This window comes from Hibiscus syriacus, unplaced genomic scaffold (genome assembly GCF_006381635.1).
Source record: "Hibiscus syriacus cultivar Baekdansim isolate YM2019G1 unplaced genomic scaffold, ASM638163v2 tig00003715_pilon, whole genome shotgun sequence".
Lineage (NCBI taxonomy): Eukaryota > Viridiplantae > Streptophyta > Magnoliopsida > Malvales > Malvaceae > Hibiscus > Hibiscus syriacus.
Genome location: NW_024061980.1, coordinates 2,102,184 through 2,121,657, shown reverse-complemented (window position 1 = coordinate 2,121,657; position 19,474 = coordinate 2,102,184). Strand labels below are relative to the sequence as shown.

Here is a 19,474-nt window from a genome sequence, read left to right as displayed (position 1 = left end):
AGTTATTTACCTCGGTTGAAGGAGGCCTCGTCGGAGTCTAAGATTTCGTTTACGGAGTTGTGAAAGTCGAAGCCTTGGCGGCCAGCGTGGCTTTGTGGCTCCGATCGTTGGCCAGGCAGGGGGTTTGAGAGAGGATACAAAGTGAGAGGCGGCAGCTATGTGTTTAGGTTATAGTTTACCTAAGATGGCCATAATGAAGTATATATATTAAACATATTTTGTGAATTAGCTTTAGCACCCCCTTAGTTTGCCGCAAATATTTACTTTAGTCACCATTTTGCATTTTGTTTAATAATTATTTTTTTTAAATATATGTTTTTGTTAATTTAGTTCTTTAAGTTACTGGTTTTATTATTTAGTCGTTTAAATATCATATTTTCCATTTTAAATATTTTGTTCTTTTTATTTTATTTTGTTTTTTCATCTTTTATGATTTTTATTTATTTAATATTTATTTACCATTTTTAAAATCTTTATCTAACATTTTCGACCTTTTTTTTTATCAAAGGTAAGTGATTCGAATCAAGTTTTTAAATTTCAAATTTTCGCAATTAAAGACAACCGACAAATTAATTGGTACCGAAAGGGCGGTTCAAGGGTGCTAATCCTTCCTTGACCGTAACCGACTCCCGAACCCGACACGTTTCTGGTACAACGCAGATCAGGTAAGATGGTGTCCGGCCCACTTAAATTCGTTTTAAAATGGTCGGTGGCGACTCCCAATTCATTTAGTCTAAGTCGAAGCCCAATTCGGGGTCCAACCGAAAGACGGCTACGACAGCTTGGCGACTCCGCTGGGGACATGTAAGTGAGTCAGGCCATAATTAATTTTCGGTTGTTTTTTTTATACGAAAATAGTAAATTTAAATTTAAATTTATTTATTGGATTCCAATTATTTACCTTTGATTATTTTTCAAATAAATAGTTGTACTGACGTTTTTTCAATGATTTCAGATTTTTAAAATTTCATCTCAGGCTCTATACCCGAGCTCCGAACCCGTTTTAAGTGGGAGTGAAAGCGACGCCTTCGTGTGAATTTATTCACCGTGTGGGCCTAGCAAGTAGCCTTCGGGATACATATACCTTATGCCTTCGTGTGAATTTATTCTCCGTGTGGGCATAAGGGAATGTTTCCTCTCGAGTTTAACTTAGTCAATACAAACCTGTTATGGGTTTAAGACTAAGGGTCTGGCAAGCCCAAGGGGGCACCAGCAAGGAGAACTCGGGTACCGTTTTTTAGCACCTAAACCGGGAGACTATGGAGAAATAGAGCCCACCTCAAAATCTCATTTCAAACCCTATACTATTTTTATTTCATGCTTTATTTTCTGTTCAAAGCATGTGAACTAGAAATTTATGCGGTTAGGACTTGTTTAAAATCAACTTGCGGGATAGAGATCATGTCCGGGTAAGAATAATAAGCATGTGAGGTAGATATCATGTGGGGTAGGACTTTCATTTTTATGATAGTTTTTTATTATTTTTTACCTCACTAACTATTTTCATCTTTCTTTTATTTTATTTTATTTTATTTTCATCACTTGCTTCATTTAAAAGAGGTGTTGATCCACAAAAAAAACGTGTTCGTTAACCATAAATAATTTGCATTAATGGACAAAGGTGTTGTAATACAAGAGATTAAAAACCTCGAGGTACGACTATGGTCCGAGAAGACTCAGAAGGAAAAGGGAGACAGTCTTCAAGGAAGCTATGTGTCAGAGCTGGTTAGCTATGCATCTATCAGCCTAAAATAGAACAATGTGCAAGAACTTCGAGACATCTGGGACAGTTGGAAGAATGATCGGAAACAGAAGTTCAGTCAGCAGTATGGTGACATTGCACTTTTGCTTCATGTTAATACTGATGAGCCCTTAATCAGAGCCTTGGTTCAATTCTGGAACCCGGGATACAGTTGCTTCACTTTTAACCAGGAGGACATGGTACCTACCATCGAGGAGTATACTACACTATTGCACTGTGAAAGCATTAAACTGGAGCGAGCCTACATCAAACACATCAAGAGTCAGCCTTTTAAGAACGGACTGGCTAAGATTACAGGAGTTGATGAAAAGTGGGTGACTGACGACTCCGACACAAAGGTAACGGGCAAGGAATTGAGTGGATCCACATAAGGCAACTAATGAAGGACCACCCTGATGAATGGAAGACTATAGACCTTTTTCAACTAGGTTGGTATGGCTTGATCATCTTTCCTAAGGTTTTGGGATACATCGACGCAGCCGTGGTGGAACTGTTTGAGCAACTTCCGAAATGAGTCAACCCAACACCGACCATCTTAGCCGAGACCTTTCGGTCTCTCAACCATTACCGAAGAGCTGGCGGAGGTAGATTCATTGGATGTGTTCAGCTCCTTCAAGTATGGATTCACAGCCACTTCTAGAAGACTAATGGGGTTGCCTACCGTCGATTTAGCACTACGTATTCACCTTTGAGAGAGTTCATCACCATGAAATGGCATGAAGGCGCTTCAAAAGAGAAGTGGATGAAAGTCTTCACTCATCTTCAAGACCGAGATATTACTTGGAGAGCCCCCTGATTGTTCCTCAATGACGTTCTTTTCCGATGTGGGGACTCTGACACTGACCTTACTTGGACTTTGGGGTACAGTTGGGTATGCTCTATTGTTAGCACTTAGACAGTATGGGGCACGTCAGTTTGTTCCAGCAACATGCGGACTAGCTAGATCAGAGTTTGAGTATCACGGTGACAACTATAAGAAGATGATAAAGGAAGCAGTCGGTTCATGGAAGAAAGTATTCCGGATGTATGTTGTAGCTGCCAGAAACATGCTTACTCCGGACTATGTGGAGTGGCGAAGATTGAGAAAAAAATGACAATATTCCGGTGTCAGACTGTGAGGACACCCGAACCCTGGAAGAACATCTCAGGCCCATCTTTTCTGAACTTGAGATAGCCAAGACAGAGTTTGAAGCTGTGAATAACGAGCTGAAGCAGAGGATAAAGGAGCTTGAAGCTGAGTGCTATCAGTGGAAGCTAGATGCCGACTCTCAGAAAGATCGAGCAGACAAACTTGAAAAAGAACAGAAAAAAGTTCGTTTTGAGCTCGAAGACTTGAGAAATAGGTATCAAGATAAAGTCAATGATAACTCCAAGTTAAAAGTGGCTTCTGAATACTGGAAAGACGAAGCTCATAGCCTAAAAAGAAAGTTCGAAGGGCCTGATGAGAGAGCTTGGAAGGAACAGATGAAGACTTCCCAGAGGTGCTTAGCAGACAGTCAGTATTAAAACCAATGCTTGAGAATCTGGATGGCTGATCTGGAGAAACAACATGAGAGAGATGGAAAAACAATAGCTGAGTTAGAAGCTATTGTAGATGGGTTCAAGAAGCGAGCGAGCGAGCTTCAGATAGTGCCCTTCGACGGAGGTTTACAGTGGTGTTTCCGTTGAGAGCAAGCACAACAAAGGGTGAAGGCCAGAGACACAGTCATCCGAGACTTCCTGGATCAAGTACAGAAGGCAGCTCGCCATCTACACGGCCTGGTAAGGGAAGCTGGAGTGGTCCGACAAGGCATACAACCAGTGACATATGAAGATAGAAGACTTGTCAACCTACTAGAAGCTGTTCGGGGTCTAGAGGATTTAGTCCGAATATACCTTTGATTATTTTTATGTCTCTTAAAATATAAAACACTTTTGTCCCAATAAATATTATTTATAATAACAGACATGTTTTTGGATCAATGCCTCGAACATTTCATGCATTTTTGCATTTTGCATTTTGTATCTACGTTTCATTTTTAAGCATTGTCATAAACATTAAATTTCTTCATGGAGGATTCGATGAAGTGGTTTTAACCACATGACACCACAAAAAAGCAAGATTGTAACATCAAAAGAAAAAATTGAAATCAGTACAGTGGGAGATGGATCAACTGATTATAGGACTAAGCCTGCCAGGAAGATCTGAGGAAAGAGTACTCATCTCCTAAGCGCTACGATGTTGAAGTTGTTACCACATAAGAAGCCCCAAACATTCCCCTAAAAACTGTAAGGCACTGAAGCGCAAGATCCAAACCCTGATGGATTTAGGGTCATTGACAGTCGAAGAAGGGGGCATGGCATATACCATTTGCACTTAGAGGATTGTTTTGTTTGAACACGTCTTTGATCTTTTGCTTAATCTTTTAAACAATTGAATTTATGCTACTTTCTAAGGTGGAGCAATTGAACAAATTTTAATCTTTAGTTCTTCGAATATTAAATGAATTAAGGATTCTTTTAATTCTTCAAGAATTATAGATTTTTGACATATGGCAAGATTAGACCTTTCTTACCCTGTCTTAAACCCCAAAATATAATACCTTGATTCTTTACCCAAAATAACTCATGGTCATTACCAAAAAAACCAAATTTTGACATTACCTCCCTTTGAAATTCTTGAACATTGCCTTTATCTTCTTGATGCACCCATACCTTTCTTTGAGTCAATAAGATCACACCACTGTCTTTTTTAGACTCAAAATTAACCTTTTTTTACCATTAAAACCCAAGGCATTGAGTTGTTCATTTGAACATGAGCATTCTTCTAAGACACAATTTGGGGCATCTCGCCGGGAGCTTGAACATTGAGACATATTGGGAGCAAGGAGAAAAAAACAATTCATTCGAAATAATTATATCACGCATTAACTACATTATTTTCATGTGAATAGAATTAATCCTGAAAATATATCCCCCTGGGGATACCTCTTTATTGAAGACTTACATGTATGAAATGATGAACGACTTTCTTTCTTTATCCCTTCACAACATGAGCCTATAGTATTTTTCTTCTGATTCAACCCTAACCAAGGATCACCCTCCACACTAGGGGGCAAGGTGGAGAAAATCTGCTCGCACGAGCGAAGACATTGATTCAGATGAGATACCAAAAGGTGAACCAAATACCAAGTGCGAAGATTCAATCAGAACAAAAAGGGAAAAAAGAAAAAAAGAGAAACAAGAATAAAAAAGAAAAAGGGACAAAAAGCACATGCAAAGATTCCCTAAAGACAAATGGTACATCAAGCTTCAAACTATGAGATTGATCAAGCACAATCATTCCTGAATCACTTCACTCGAAGATCATAGAGCATCAAGAGAGAGAAACATTTTGAGCAAGACAAGATTGAAGACATCATAATGAATTGATCTTTGGTTCAACACCCTGAAACACTTGTTTGGACCTATTTATCATATTCTTTAATAACCATGAACCCTGGCCTACATTACGTACCTTAAAAGTCTCTTCTAATCATACATGGATTTCTAAACAGAAGAGACTATCTTCAGATTTCATCCCGCCCATCAGGATTAATCTTTGTTTGCAAAAAACAGTGTAATTAATGCATGGTAGAGAAAAATAACAAAGGGGGGTTTAAGACGTAAATCCTGAATAACGTCTTGAAACCAAAGGAGGGTTCGAGTTGAAAACCTGAAAAGGTGACTCGAATATAAAAATTCGCACAAATTCCTTGATAAGGCATCACAAAATCCGAGTGTGACAACGAAGGTTAGGAGTCAGAGAACACTTCCAGTAGAGAACCATGCAAGCTACCCCATCAAACCTTTGAGCATCAAATGCCAAACCTTTGACCAAACATAATAACCTGAGATTTTTTTTATCATTTCCTTACTTAACCATTTCCCAAAAATAGCTTTGATCTTAGCACTTGTCAAATAGTTATAATTCATTGAAGGACTAACAGTATAATTAATTCTTTGATATCCAATGAACTCTAGTTTTATAATTCGTCTCAATTGTAAAACCGTGAAAGGGGCAATATTTTCAAAACTTTTGATATTTTCATAACTTTGAAAATAAAAGAGAAAGAAAAACATTTTTTTCAAACAAGACAGTCTCTCTAGAGTGGATCTTGGTAAATGACATGTGACTCTTAGACACAAAACTCATACTCAGAATCAATGCTGAAGCAAGAAATGAGGAACATTTGGGGCATCTTTGAAGATTCAACATGAAATATTGGGATATTTTTTGATATTGGGGCATATTTGGGGATTCAACATCCTAATGCAAATTATCAGACCTTCTGAAGGCATTTCCTCCACATGCAGGAACAAGTAGGCAAAAATGAGGCTCTATCCAAGAGATAAATGACATTAATTCATGTTGCATGCATCTTAGACATACTTGAGAGCATCTCATTTATCATTTTTAGCATACATAATTTTTGCAGCTTTAGAGTCAAGTTTCATGTAACATCCTCCATACCGGGTTAGTGATCAAATTGTGATTATAAAATTCAGTGACCAAGTAGATAAATTGAATAGCTGAAAGATTTAATGGGAATGTTTTGTGTAGGATCAATTAACAAAGAATGAGGAACTAAAGGGGTAAATGAGTCTTTTAATAGGGGAAATAATTAAATATTAGATGAGGATATTTAAATCCACGTGGAAGGCAAATGAAGAGAACAAAAGTTTCCAGATTTCTCTTCTTCTTCACTTATTCTTCTCCATCGAGAGACCAAGCTAAAGGTGAGTTTTCTTGTTGATTAAATTCTTGATAAATTTAAGGTTTCTTATTGATCCTTAGTTGATAACTAAGCTTAAGGAAAGCTTAGATTATCTTAAAACCATAAGATGAGGAGAATATGAAGAATCAAAGAAAGGAAGTAGAAAAGTGAAATCTTGGATTAGAGTTCCTGATAATAATTAGAAGTGGGATTTGACTTGTCATAAAGCTAACTAAGAAGTATGAGGTGTTAGAATTCAAATTAGAACATGTTGGAATTTGGGTTAGATTCTTAAATTATACATGGAGAATTGGATTTTTAAGTTTCAAAAGTATGGGATGGATAATAATTAGTTTAAGTAAGATTATGCAAGTTAAGGATATATAAAGAGGGGAAATATAAAGTGTTAAGTAGACTAAGAAGAGATTTTCGTGCTAAAATGACAATTCTGGGCAATGTGCATCGATGCACATTCATTGTGCACCGATGCATCGATGATAAATCCCAGAAATTGTTTAAGGTGCATCGATGCACTGTATGTGCATCGATGCATTAATTTAAAAAGAAAACATCGAATAGGATTTATGCATCGATGCATAAGGAGTGCATCGATGTATCCCCATTAAATACAAACATCGAATAGGATTTATGCATCGATGCATGGTGTAGTGCATCGATGCATACCTCCATTAAAAGATGAAAATGGCTTTTCTTTTAGCCTAAGAAATGATAGTTTAGAATATATTAATTAGTATACTTATAAGTATCAATGAATTACTATGTAGATATCGAGCCTAAACGAGTTCCGGAACCATCAACAAGTAGGATCAATCGAGGGAAAGACAAAGAAATCTAGGTGAGTGCATATGCATAGCATGAATATGTATTTTATTCAGTTCTAGACTTGTGATAAGTCTAGATTCAATATTTTGATACATGATAGTATTTCATATTATGATATATGACATGAATCCATACCATATGCATTATGGGACATGAATATGCAAGAAAAAGTTATATGAGTTATGTGATAAAGGTATGAAAATAATATGTCTATGTGATACAAGTAAGATAAATTGTGAAAGCCCATGTTATATAAATGAGAACTATAGGTATAGTTGGCATGCCAAGGGTAGAGGGTCTATGTGGTCCTTCGGGACATATATATATTCTTTGGAACATGTGTGAAGTCTGGTGAGACATATACTTGATCCTTGGCATATGTATATGATTCTTAAGGAATGATATGTGGTCCTTCGGGACATATATGTATTCTTTGGAACATGTGTGAAGTCTGGTGAGACACATACTTGATCCCTAGTATATGTATATGATTCTTAAGGATTGATATGTGGTCCTTATGGACATTATTATATGGCACTACGGTGTAATTCTACGCGGCACTCTGGTGCAATTCTACGTGGCACTTCGGTGTGATTATATGAGCTGTGGTGACAGCATAGTGCACAACCTCACAATACTCACATACCTTAGGTTCTCTGTATGGTACCATGGGCTAATGAACTTACTAAGGTGAACTTATGAATATGAATTTGATAAGTATATGTGTAAGAAACATGGTTCTGGTTATTGTATTATTTACATACATCTTATCATTGCAACCCATCCCAATTTGGCAATTACTCTATATTTATTGATATTATTATTATATTACTTCACTAAGTCGATGACTTAGCGTGTGAGTGTTTCACACGTAGGATCCGATAAAGTAGACGATCGAGGTTAAGCAGCTGGATAACATTACTCCTGCAACTATCAGATCAGAAGCAACTTAATCAGTAGGTCATTTTGTTATAAAAAGGGATATAGGGTTAAATTGTGCATGCTCTGAGTATTTTGATAAACTTGTATTAATATATGTATATTATTGTATTTTTCTTAATATAAGTTCAAGTATTTTGTTATTATTTGTAAGAGTTGTGTTTTAAAAGTCAATATAATATCTCTGACTCGTATCCGGGTTGGATACGGATTGGGGATGTTACATTTCAACTTCAATGTGAAAGATACCTGATTCAAAAGGGTTTGTAAAAAATCGATGGTGGTTGCTTAACTCAGTAGCGAGGAGCTACACCTCAACTAATTTGACATATTGAAAGATCGACAGATCTTAGAATCAACTTCAGACGAGTTTGAGAGCTAATTCAGAACCGATCTAGTTCGCATTTTCAAGTTGGATTTCAACTTCACGACGAATGATATCCAATTCTTGGCTCAACTTCACGGCGAAGGGGCCACCCACGGTTTCAACTTCACGACGAAGGGAATCGTGCTCATCATTGTCTCTCTTGAGACAGTTTCCCTTGAAACAAACTTTGTCTCTCTTGAGACAGTTTCCCTTAGAAAAAAACCTTTGAAATCGTTTCTCTTGAAACACAAAAAACCTTTGAAAAAGTTTCTCTTGAAACATAAACATTAAAAACATTTCCCTTGAGATGATTTTTTTCTCTCTTGAGACAGTTTCCCTTGAAACAAAATCTTTGAATATGTTTTCCTTGGAACTAATTTCATCTCCCCATGAGACAATTTCTTTTGGAACTAAGTTTTGTCTCTCTTGAGACAGTTTTTCTTAAAACAAATTTCGTCTCCCTTGAGACCGTTTCTCATGAAACAACAGATATATTTAAGATCGTTTCCCTTGAAACGAATTCTGTCTCTTTCGAGACAATTTCTCTTGAAGCATCATCTGAACCGTTACACTCAGCTCAGGCACATACTTGGGATGGTCGAGAAGCATTTCTCAAACCAAAAAATAGAATATGCACATCAGATTTGAACATTTGAAGAATTTGAGATCAGGGATCAGAACTTGAAGATTCCAGAACTAAGATTCCAGAAAAGCAACCGGATATCGAGATTTCTCTCCTGAGCCCAAAAATAACATATGTTACATTTTCATTTTTGGCATACCTAAGAGCATTGCATCCATCTCATCACATATATGCATAACTTTTTCAAGTTTTAGCTAGAGTCAATTTCAACTTCGCAGCGAAGGATATTGAGCTCAAAACTACACAATCAACTCGAGAGTAGATTTCAACTTCATGACGAAGGATATCTAGCTTGAAAACAAACTTCACAATAAAGGGGTCATCCACAGTTTCAACTTCACGGCGAAGGGAATCGTTTCCACCCACAGCATACGATACTTGGATTTCAACTTCACGATGAAGGATATTCAAGTCAAAACTCAACTTCACGATGAAGGGGCCATCAGCGATTTTAACTCCACGACGGAGGATATCGCGCCACTCGAGACAACACAAGTTTAACTTCACAACGAAAGGACGACTGGTTGTCAACAAACCACTTTTCAGTTTCATTCAGAGCCAATTTCAACTTCACAGCGAAGGATATTGGACTCGGGGCAACACAAGTTAAACTTCACAACGAAGGGACGGCAGGTTGTCAACAAACAATTTCCCAATTTCAGAGCCAATTTCAACTTCACAACGAAGGATATTGGACTCGAGACAACACAAGTTCAACTTCACAACGAAGGGATGGCTAGTTATCAACAAACAATTTTCCAATTTCAAAGCCAATTCCAACTTCACAGCGAAGGATATTGGACTCAAGACAACACAAGTTCAACATCACAACGAAGGGACGGCTGGTTGTCAACAAAACAACTTCCCAATTTTAGAGCCAATTTCAACTTCACAGTGAAGGATATTGGACTCAAGACAACACAAGTTCAACTTCACAACGAAGGGACGGCTGGTTGTCAACAAAATAACTTCCCAATTTTAGAGCCAATTTCAACTTCACAACGAAGGATATTAGACTCAAGACAACACAAGTTCAACTTCACAACGAAGGGACGGCTGGTTGTCAACCAACAATTTCCCAGTTCCAGAGTCAATTTCAACTTCACGACGGAGGATATTGAACTCGGAGCAATACATCTACGATTTCAACTCCACGATGGAGGATATCGTACCACTCAAGACAACACAAGTTCAACTTCACAACGAAGGGACGACTGGTTATCAACAAATAATTTCCCAATTTCAGAGCCAATTTCAACTTCACAGCGAAGGATATTGGACTCGAGATAACACAAGTTCAACTTCACAACGAAGGGACGACTGGTTGTCAACACCCAATTTCAGAGCCAATTTCAACTTCACAGCGAAGGATATTGAACTCGAGACAACACAAGTTCAACTTCACAACGAATGGACGGTTGGTTGTCAACAAACAATTTCCCGGTTCTAAAACCAATTTCAACTTCACGGCGGAGGATATTGGGCTCGGAACAATACAACTTACTTGGATTTCAACTTCACGACGAAGGATATCCAATTTCAGACTCAACTTCACGACCAAGGGGTCACCCGCGGTTTTAACTTCACGACGAAGGGAATCGTACATACAAACAACACCCATCTTTAGAGTGGATTTCAACTTCATGGCGAAGGATATTCAACTCAAAGAAGGAGTGTCTGTCAACACACTTTCCAATTTCAACTTCACAGCGAAGGATATTGGCCTCGAAACAACGCGACTTGTATTGGATTTCAACTTCACGATGAAGGATATCCAATTCTCAGGCTCAACTTCACGACGAATGAGCCATATACAATTCCAACTTCACAAACAGATTGACTCAACTTCACGACGAATGAGTCATCTATAACACCACAACACCAAAGTCTTCAGGTCAAGTTTCACCTTCACGATGAAGTATCTTGAGCCAGAAGACGATTCAAAGGCCACTTGCCAAAAACTCTGAGTTTGATTTCAACTTCACAACGAAGGGTATCATGCTCAGAAGTTTCCAGTTCAGCTCAACCTCACTGCAAGGGAGTAATTTTGTGATTTAATCCGATTATCGGGTTTCAACTCTACAACAGAGGATATTCGATGGGATTTAACCCTTATATGGATGGTGTTGAATTTGGAAACATTTATGTTAAACGAAAAGTGTGTTTTTTAATTTTTGCCCTATCCTCGTTTCACGACGAAGTATCTTGAGCTAGAAGACGATTCAGAGGCCACTTGCCAAAAGCTTTGAGCTCGTTTTCAACTTCACGAAGAAGGATTTCGTGCTAAAAATATTCCAGTTTTGACTCAACCTCACAACGAGGGAGTCATTTCGTGTTGACAAACCAATTTCAATATCAGATTTTAATTCTACGATAGAGAGTATTCGATATGGCCGAAATTTGTGTCTTTTAATCTTTGCTCTATTGTCGTTTCACGATAACGAGCAAAGAGGGGCAGCTGTGAACACATAATTTCGTCCCATTCTCATTTTTATAATATATGTTTATTTAACGAAAATATATACATATTTGCAATGATAATATTTTATTACATGATGCAGGCCTTCTGCAGCCCGTTGTGTGGCCCAACAGACCCAACAGGACAACCCAAGTGAACTAGGAAACCCTAGCACCGCATCTGTCTGAACGCCCCACGCCTTTCCCCGTTCTTCTCGGTGGCAAGCATCGTGAGCATATGAGACTCCAACCCCTAACCATCCGGCGAGCATGGAGAATCACCAACAAACACGAACGAACTAAATATTAGTATTTCACTAGGAATAAAACTCTTAAAAATAGGAGTTGTGTCTTCTATAAGTGCATATAATCAACCCCATTTGTAGGGAGAATTCATAGGAATATACAGAGATTTTGTCGTACAAAATACAAGCTCTTTTTTTTACACCCATACATACAAAATACTCGAGCAAAAGACAGTGAATACTACGAGCTTTACACGAGATCCACACACAAATTACACAAAAAATATGAGCAGAATTACACCAGAAATACGGAGGGATTCAAACAGGAAAAAGAGAGGAGAAAACGAAACCGTTGAAGGAACATAAAGCATTTTTTAAGGTATTTTCTTGATTTTCGAAAACAAAAATCAGCAACATTTTTTTTCAATTTTGCATGTACTTCATTCGAAACAGATAGGGTTTAGTTATTTACCTCGGTTGAAGGAGGCCTCGTCGAAGTCTAAGATTTCGTTGACGGAGTTGTGAAAGTCGAAGCCTTGGCGGCCAGTGTGGCTTTGTGGCTCCGATCGTTGGCCAGGCAGAGGGTTTGAGAGAGGATACAAAGTGAGAGGCGGCAGCTATGTGTTTAGGTTATAGTTTACCTAAGATGGCCATAATGTAGTATATATATTAAACATATTTGGTGAATTAGCTTTAGAACCCCCTTAGTTTGCCGTAAATATTTACTTTAGTCACCATTTTGCATTTTGTTTAATAATTATTTTTTTTAAATATATGTTTTTGTTAATTTAGTTCTTTAAGTTACTGGTTTTATTATTTAGTCCTTTAAATATCATATTTTCCATTTTAAATGTTTTTTTCTTTTTATTTTATTTTGTTTTTTCATCTTTTATGATTTTTATTTATTTAATATTTATTTACCATTTTTAAAATCTTTATCTAACATTTTTGACCTTTTTTTATCAAAGGTAAGTAATTCGAATCAAGTTTTTAAATTTAAATTTAAATTTAAATTTCAAATTTTCGCAATTAAAGACATCCGAAAAATTAATTGGTACCAAAAGGGCGGTTCAAGTGTGCTAATCCTTCCTTGACCGTAACCGATTCTTGAACCCGACACGTTTCTGGTACAACGCGGATCAGGTAAGATGGTGTTCGGCCCACCTAAATTCGTTTTAAAATGGTCGGTGGGGACTCCCAATTCATTTAGTCTAAGTCGAAGCCCAATTTAGGATCCAACCGAAAGACGGCTACGACATAGTGGAACACAGAACATTGCCTACAAAGATAAAGTAGAAGGTTGTACATAATTTGAAAATTATCCTTGTCGAGACATCGACTCTCGATGTTCAATATCCATGAGAACCAATTTACCACCATGTGGGTGGAAATTTTACCCTTTATAATTTAAAAGATTTTTAAAAGAAAGAAATAACCATTAGCATTTTAATATATACAAACACCTTTGACAACTGAGAGCACGCAAAAATTAAGTTTGCATAGAGTTGTTTTTCCCATATTAAAAATGATGCAACCAACCAACAACCAGTTGGCCAAGTGGGATGTAACACCCCAACCCATATCCGACCTGAATACGAGTCTGAGATGTCACATTGACTTTTAAAAATGATATTCTTACAAAATATCAAAACATTTGAACTCATTTTAAGAAAATACGATCATATATTGTTGAATTGTGTTTGTTATAAAATTTTGAGGCAAAAATATATTTATGAACAGTAAAATACAGTATGAATAGTAGCGTGAACAGTAATGAACAACACACTGCTACAGTACCCGAATGTTAAAATTATCCAGATTGACATAGGGGAGCCGATTCCCCTGCTACAGGGAATCGATCCCTTGTTACAGTACTGCTACAGTACTTCCATAAAATACGTATAAATTCATAAAAATCCAAGGTTTCATCATTATACATTTACCATTTGCATATATACGTTTAAAACATTTCCAAAACTCGATCAGAGCATATCTAATACAAATCCTTTTTATTACATGCCAACTAAATTCTTTCTAACAAAATACATGTAATTCGATCTACATTTCTGATCTTCGGTAAGGAGAACTGACTTGTCTCATTCCTCTTTACTTCTCTTTCCACTTTTCAAACCTACGTGTGAAACAATAACACGCTAAGTCGATGACTTAGTGAAGCATACAAAACATATAATATAACCATATACCATTTCATATAAACAAACAACATACATATGCAAATACTATCATTAATCACTTTTACTTACCATATATTCATCATATAACACATATATCACTATTCCAAGGAATAAATATATCATCACATAATTTCTATAACATATTTCACATTACCAAATGTACATATCACATATAGTGTATTTGTTATTATCTCTTATTAATCCATGTACACATGTCACTAATTATTTTTATCATATAACATATACTAAACATTTTTATACAGATCATGAAACACATATATCATTTTCAATACGTTTAACATTTCACATTCATTATCATTAATTCTTATACACTATAACATAAATCTTGTGTTCTATTCCATATAACAAATCACATATACATATCATATTCAGTATACTTGTTAAATTTCTTTGTTAGCCCATGTACACTATTGAGAACTGAAGGTATGTGAGTACATTGAGGTTGTGTACTAATGTTGTCACCACAGCTCGTATAAATGTCCCGAAGGACCTATCCAGAGGTCATAAAGAACCTCGGCAGCTGTCCATAGGTCCCGAAGAACCTAGGTAAACTGTCCATATGTTCTTTAGAACATAGGTAATCCTGTCCATATGTCCCGAAAGACATAGGTAAGCCCTCAACTCTTGGCATGCCAACTATACCCCTAGCTCTCATATCACATAACATGGGCATTATCATTTATAACAGTTCACATATTCACATATTCATATCACATCATTTTTTCACATAGCTCTTTATCACATTTCATGTAATCACATATTTATTCTCTTCTGTCACATACCACATGTATGTGTAAACATCTATCTCATGTCATATAACATGTATCACATTTTGCATATTCATGTAATCATATAGATCATGTCACATAGCTTATATAATTTCTCATATTCATATATATATATATATATATATATGGTTCACTTTCACATATCACATATTCATTTCTCCTATTTTTCATATCATGTCTCATATAACCACATATGTCTATCTTATCTCATATGCTTCGCATACATCACATATATCACATTCATATCACATATTCATATAGGCTCGCGGTTTTATCACCTATCATGTCATTTCACATATACACTTTTATATCGCATAAACCCATATCCTCTTATCACATAACTTCTTATTATATCATTCACCTCATATAACTTATTGTCACATAATCTCATATCCCATATACTATATTCACATACTTCAATATCATTTGACTTATTTCACTTTATTACATTAAAAGATAGACATATAGTCTTATGTGCTCTATCAATAGTATTTGTTCATATGATGTCCTTTTACCTTATCAGTAAATACTACTTATTTTATCTCACCTTTCCATTTATTTACATAAGCCACATAGCATTTACAAGAATATATCCACTCATATAATCAAGCATACATACATTTCATGTCATTCATTTCATTCTCTATATCCTTATCACATAACTTGTTCATATATCGTCTATGTTCATTCACTTAATCTTCTATGTTCATATATCTATATATATCACAATACATAGAACAACATGTCAAACATATCATAACATTTTAAGAGTTACTTTTTACCATAGTAACTCCATCACTGGCTCATCGCAAGTCAATGTTTGTTCTATAACATAAGCACAAATTAAATTGCACTCACCTTAGCCTTGCTTTGATTCGATCCTAATCCTTTGATTATTCCGAAATTTGTTTAGGCTCAATATCTATATAAATATAACATTTCAAAACAATTATCAGAAGCCTAAATCTTAAATTTGATGTTAATAACTTAAGCCGATTTAAAGAACCAAAATTTTATTTTTCCATTAGGGGGAATCGATGCCCCCTAGGGGGTATCTGTTCCCTCTGCACAATCTGGAATTTTCGTTCAAGCCCAGAAATAATTGTTCATTGCACGAAAATTCACTATTTCCACTTCAATTCTTCATATTTCATTCCCTTTCATATTCTTAACTCAAATATACATACTTAAACTAATTTCTACTCATTTATCACATCTTAAACCTCACAATCTTCTCCTCTTTATGAACTTCAAAAATCATACCCAATTTTCAATGTACTCTAAATTCAATTCTATCACTTCATATCTCTTAATTAAGCTAATGACAAGTCGAATTTAACTTCAAATTCAATTTATCAACTCTTTTTCGGAAATTCATTTAGAAACTCATTCTCTTTAATCTTTCATAACTTCTTCATCTTTTGATTTTAAGATAACTTAAGCTTTCCTTAAGATTAGTTATCATCTAATGATCAAAACTAACTCATAAAATCAACAAATAATTGATTAACCATAAAACTCACCTTTGCCTTGGAGCCTTCACGGGAGGAGGAAGAAGAAGATGAGAGAAATGTCTGGAAACATTTGTTTCCCACATTTTTCTTCCACGTGGGTTATAAGATAACCCTATATATTATTTTATTCTCTTATTTGTTCAATGATCATTTTGCCCTTTATTTCTTTTGATAATTACTAAAAACTTTCAGGAAATACTTTCAAATAAATCATTGAACCTTTCAACTTTTCCACTTTAATCACCAAATTCTAAAATTTTACAATTTAATCACTAATCCATAGTTTGGGATGTTACATGGGATGAGACACTAGGTCCCTTAAGCAAGGTCAGGGTTCGAATTCTGGCGTTTGCGAATAGGTAAAATTGGGTTGAGATGGTCGTCCTCGCCTCTGTAATACCCGATCTGGATTAGTCGGTTAATAGATCGGATACCAAGTGATTAATTAAAAAATGATGCAAGCAAATAATGTTAAAAATGGTGTAATCCCATATGATTAACTAAGCAGATCAGCCACCCTAAAAATGTATGTTTCTTGTTTCATTTGTTGCGGACAAAGTGAAATTGCTTCTCCTTTTTATGAATGGTCTGAAATTATCTCAAAACGTTTTGTTTTACATAAAAATCAGGTTGGTGGGCATATTAATATATTGTATATTTCTTGTAAGAATATTTCAACGATCGAGTAAGAAAAAAGAGGAGGGAAGAAGGTGCCAAGAAAATGAGCTAGCGATGGCTTGAGGCTAAACCTGTCTAATTTTTCAAAGGACCGACAAACACTTGAAATATCAAACGTGATATGGTTATGATATTAAATTTATAAAAATATATAAATACAAAATACGTAGATAATTAATTGAGTTTAAATTTGATTTATATTATTATTAGTTCAATATTTAAAAATTATAATTTGAAATTTCAAACACACTTAAACAATATCATTTAAAAATATTTTTAGAATAATACATGTAGACTAGTAAACTATTGGTATGTAGGTAGGTTTAAAAAATGAATTATTAGGGTTTGCCAAGTCTTAAACTAATCATTGGCGTAAATGGCAAACTTACCCTCTCACGTGTAAAAACAGACGGTGGGGTCAACTAAAATAGCCTTTTGTTTCAATTGAAATGTAAAGAGTTTGGTGAGATGTTGATTTTAAACTCACACCCTGCAAACTGGCCAATGGCCATCAAGTAAACCATTTTTATATCCTTCGTTGAAAAACATTTACAATTAGGAAGAAAATTATATTCAATTAAAACTATAATAAACATTTTCGTCGTAGATATGTCAGATTTAATAGTTACACGATAATTCAGTAATTACGACTAGTTCAAGTAGTACTATACTTTCTAAGATATGTTCTATATACATTAAGATATAGATTAAAATTATATCCATAGGTTATAATTTTTAATTCTAATTATCGATCAAATTTGACAAATACCTTAAAGTCTTAATCCATTTAAATCATTTCATTATCCCACATCCAAGTCTGAACCGTATTCCACTTTTTACTATTTCTTCACCTTCCCCTTAAACCATTCCATCATATATACACACGCTTACGTGACAACAAAAGCAAGAAAAATCCATTTGATTCGTGAACTCTTCAGACCCTTTCTTGTTCAATCCCCGGTTATCTATTTCCAGCAGAGCATTGAGCAACGAAAACTGAAACTTGTTTTGATTCTTCAAGAACCCCAAAAGAAAAGCTGGTTTCAGGTATGTTCTTTCTTTGTTATAGATCTTTAAGATCGATTTCTATCTGGTTATATAAGGCGTGTTTGGTTCGATGGAATATTCTTTTCATTACGCGTTCACTCGGTGTGTCGAAGCAATGTACCGTTTAATTCGCGGAATGTGAAGTGGGGAACTATTTATCATTAATTTGTTTGTTTCTGTCTTTGGAAAGTGCAATGGTTAATGTAGATGAATGTGATTCTAGTGATTAAGATTACAGTCAATTACACGTTCCTGTTTCAATGAAATCCCTGATTTTTCTTCTTAAACCGCGTTGATCTTTAGTATTTAAATACATGTATTAAAGCTGTGTGTTCTGTCTCCGACATTCAAAACACTAAACTGCCGCTTTCTCGATTTTTTTTTGTTGTAGTGAGTCAACTGAGTTAACTGCACGATGGCAGAACGAATCCACCCGGCTGATTCTCCACCCACCTCCGGCGAACACCCAACGCCGAAATCAGCAACCTCGTCCCCCGAGAAACCTGTTCCACAACCTGGAACTTACGTCATCCAAATTCCCAAGGACCAAATCTACCGCGTCCCTCCGCCGGAGAACGCGCGCCGATATGAGCATCTATCCAAACGGAAAGCTCGTCGTAGTACCTGTCGCAGCTGCTGTTGCTGTTTGTTGATTACCATCCTCGTTCTCCTCCTGACCGCCGCCATTGCTGCCGCGGTGATTTACTTTGTTTTCAAGCCCGAGTCTCCAAATTACTCAGTCGATAACGTTGCCATCAGGGGATTCAACTTGACGTCATCATCGCCGCTATCGCCTGAATTCGACGTCACCGTCCGGGCACACAATCCCAACGATAAAATTGGTATTTACTACGAGAAAGGCAGCTCCGTTAGAGTTTACTACGAAGATATTAACCTCTGTACCGGTGCGTTGCCGGCCTTTTACCAGCCGACGAATAACGTAACGTTGTTTAGAACGGCTTTAAAGGGCTCTACAATTGAACTAACCAACGGCGCGCTTAGGTCTCTTTCCGACCAGCAAAACAGAGGAGTGGTGCCATTTATTTTGAGGTTGAGAGTGCCTGTTAAGATCAAAGTGGGGTCCGTTAAGACGTGGAAGATTACCGTTAAAGTGAAGTGTAAGATAACGGTGGACAGGTTAGCGGCGGCGGCCAGGACTGTGTCAAAGGATTGTGATTATGGAGTGGATCTTTGGTAATGATTGGAATACGAGCAGGGATAGTGCTCCATGAATATAAT

General features: G+C 36.2%; 1 protein-coding gene across 1 annotated transcript; it reads left to right on the top strand.

Annotated features, from left to right (window-relative positions):
- The first annotated feature begins 18,148 nt into the window (after positions 1-18,148).
- LOC120180735 (NDR1/HIN1-like protein 13) lies at positions 18,149-19,474 on the top strand. Its single transcript, XM_039186028.1, has 2 exons — positions 18,149-18,235; positions 18,627-19,474. The coding sequence occupies exon 2, from the start codon at positions 18,651-18,653 to the stop codon at positions 19,431-19,433; it is 783 nt and encodes a 260-aa protein (XP_039041959.1). The 5' UTR covers positions 18,149-18,235; positions 18,627-18,650; the 3' UTR covers positions 19,434-19,474.

Bases quoted from the DNA above. Each gene is read 5' to 3' on its own strand.
- LOC120180735 (XM_039186028.1), top strand. From the start codon at position 18,651: ATGGCAGAACGAATCCACCCGGCTGATTCTCCACCCACCTCCGGCGAA.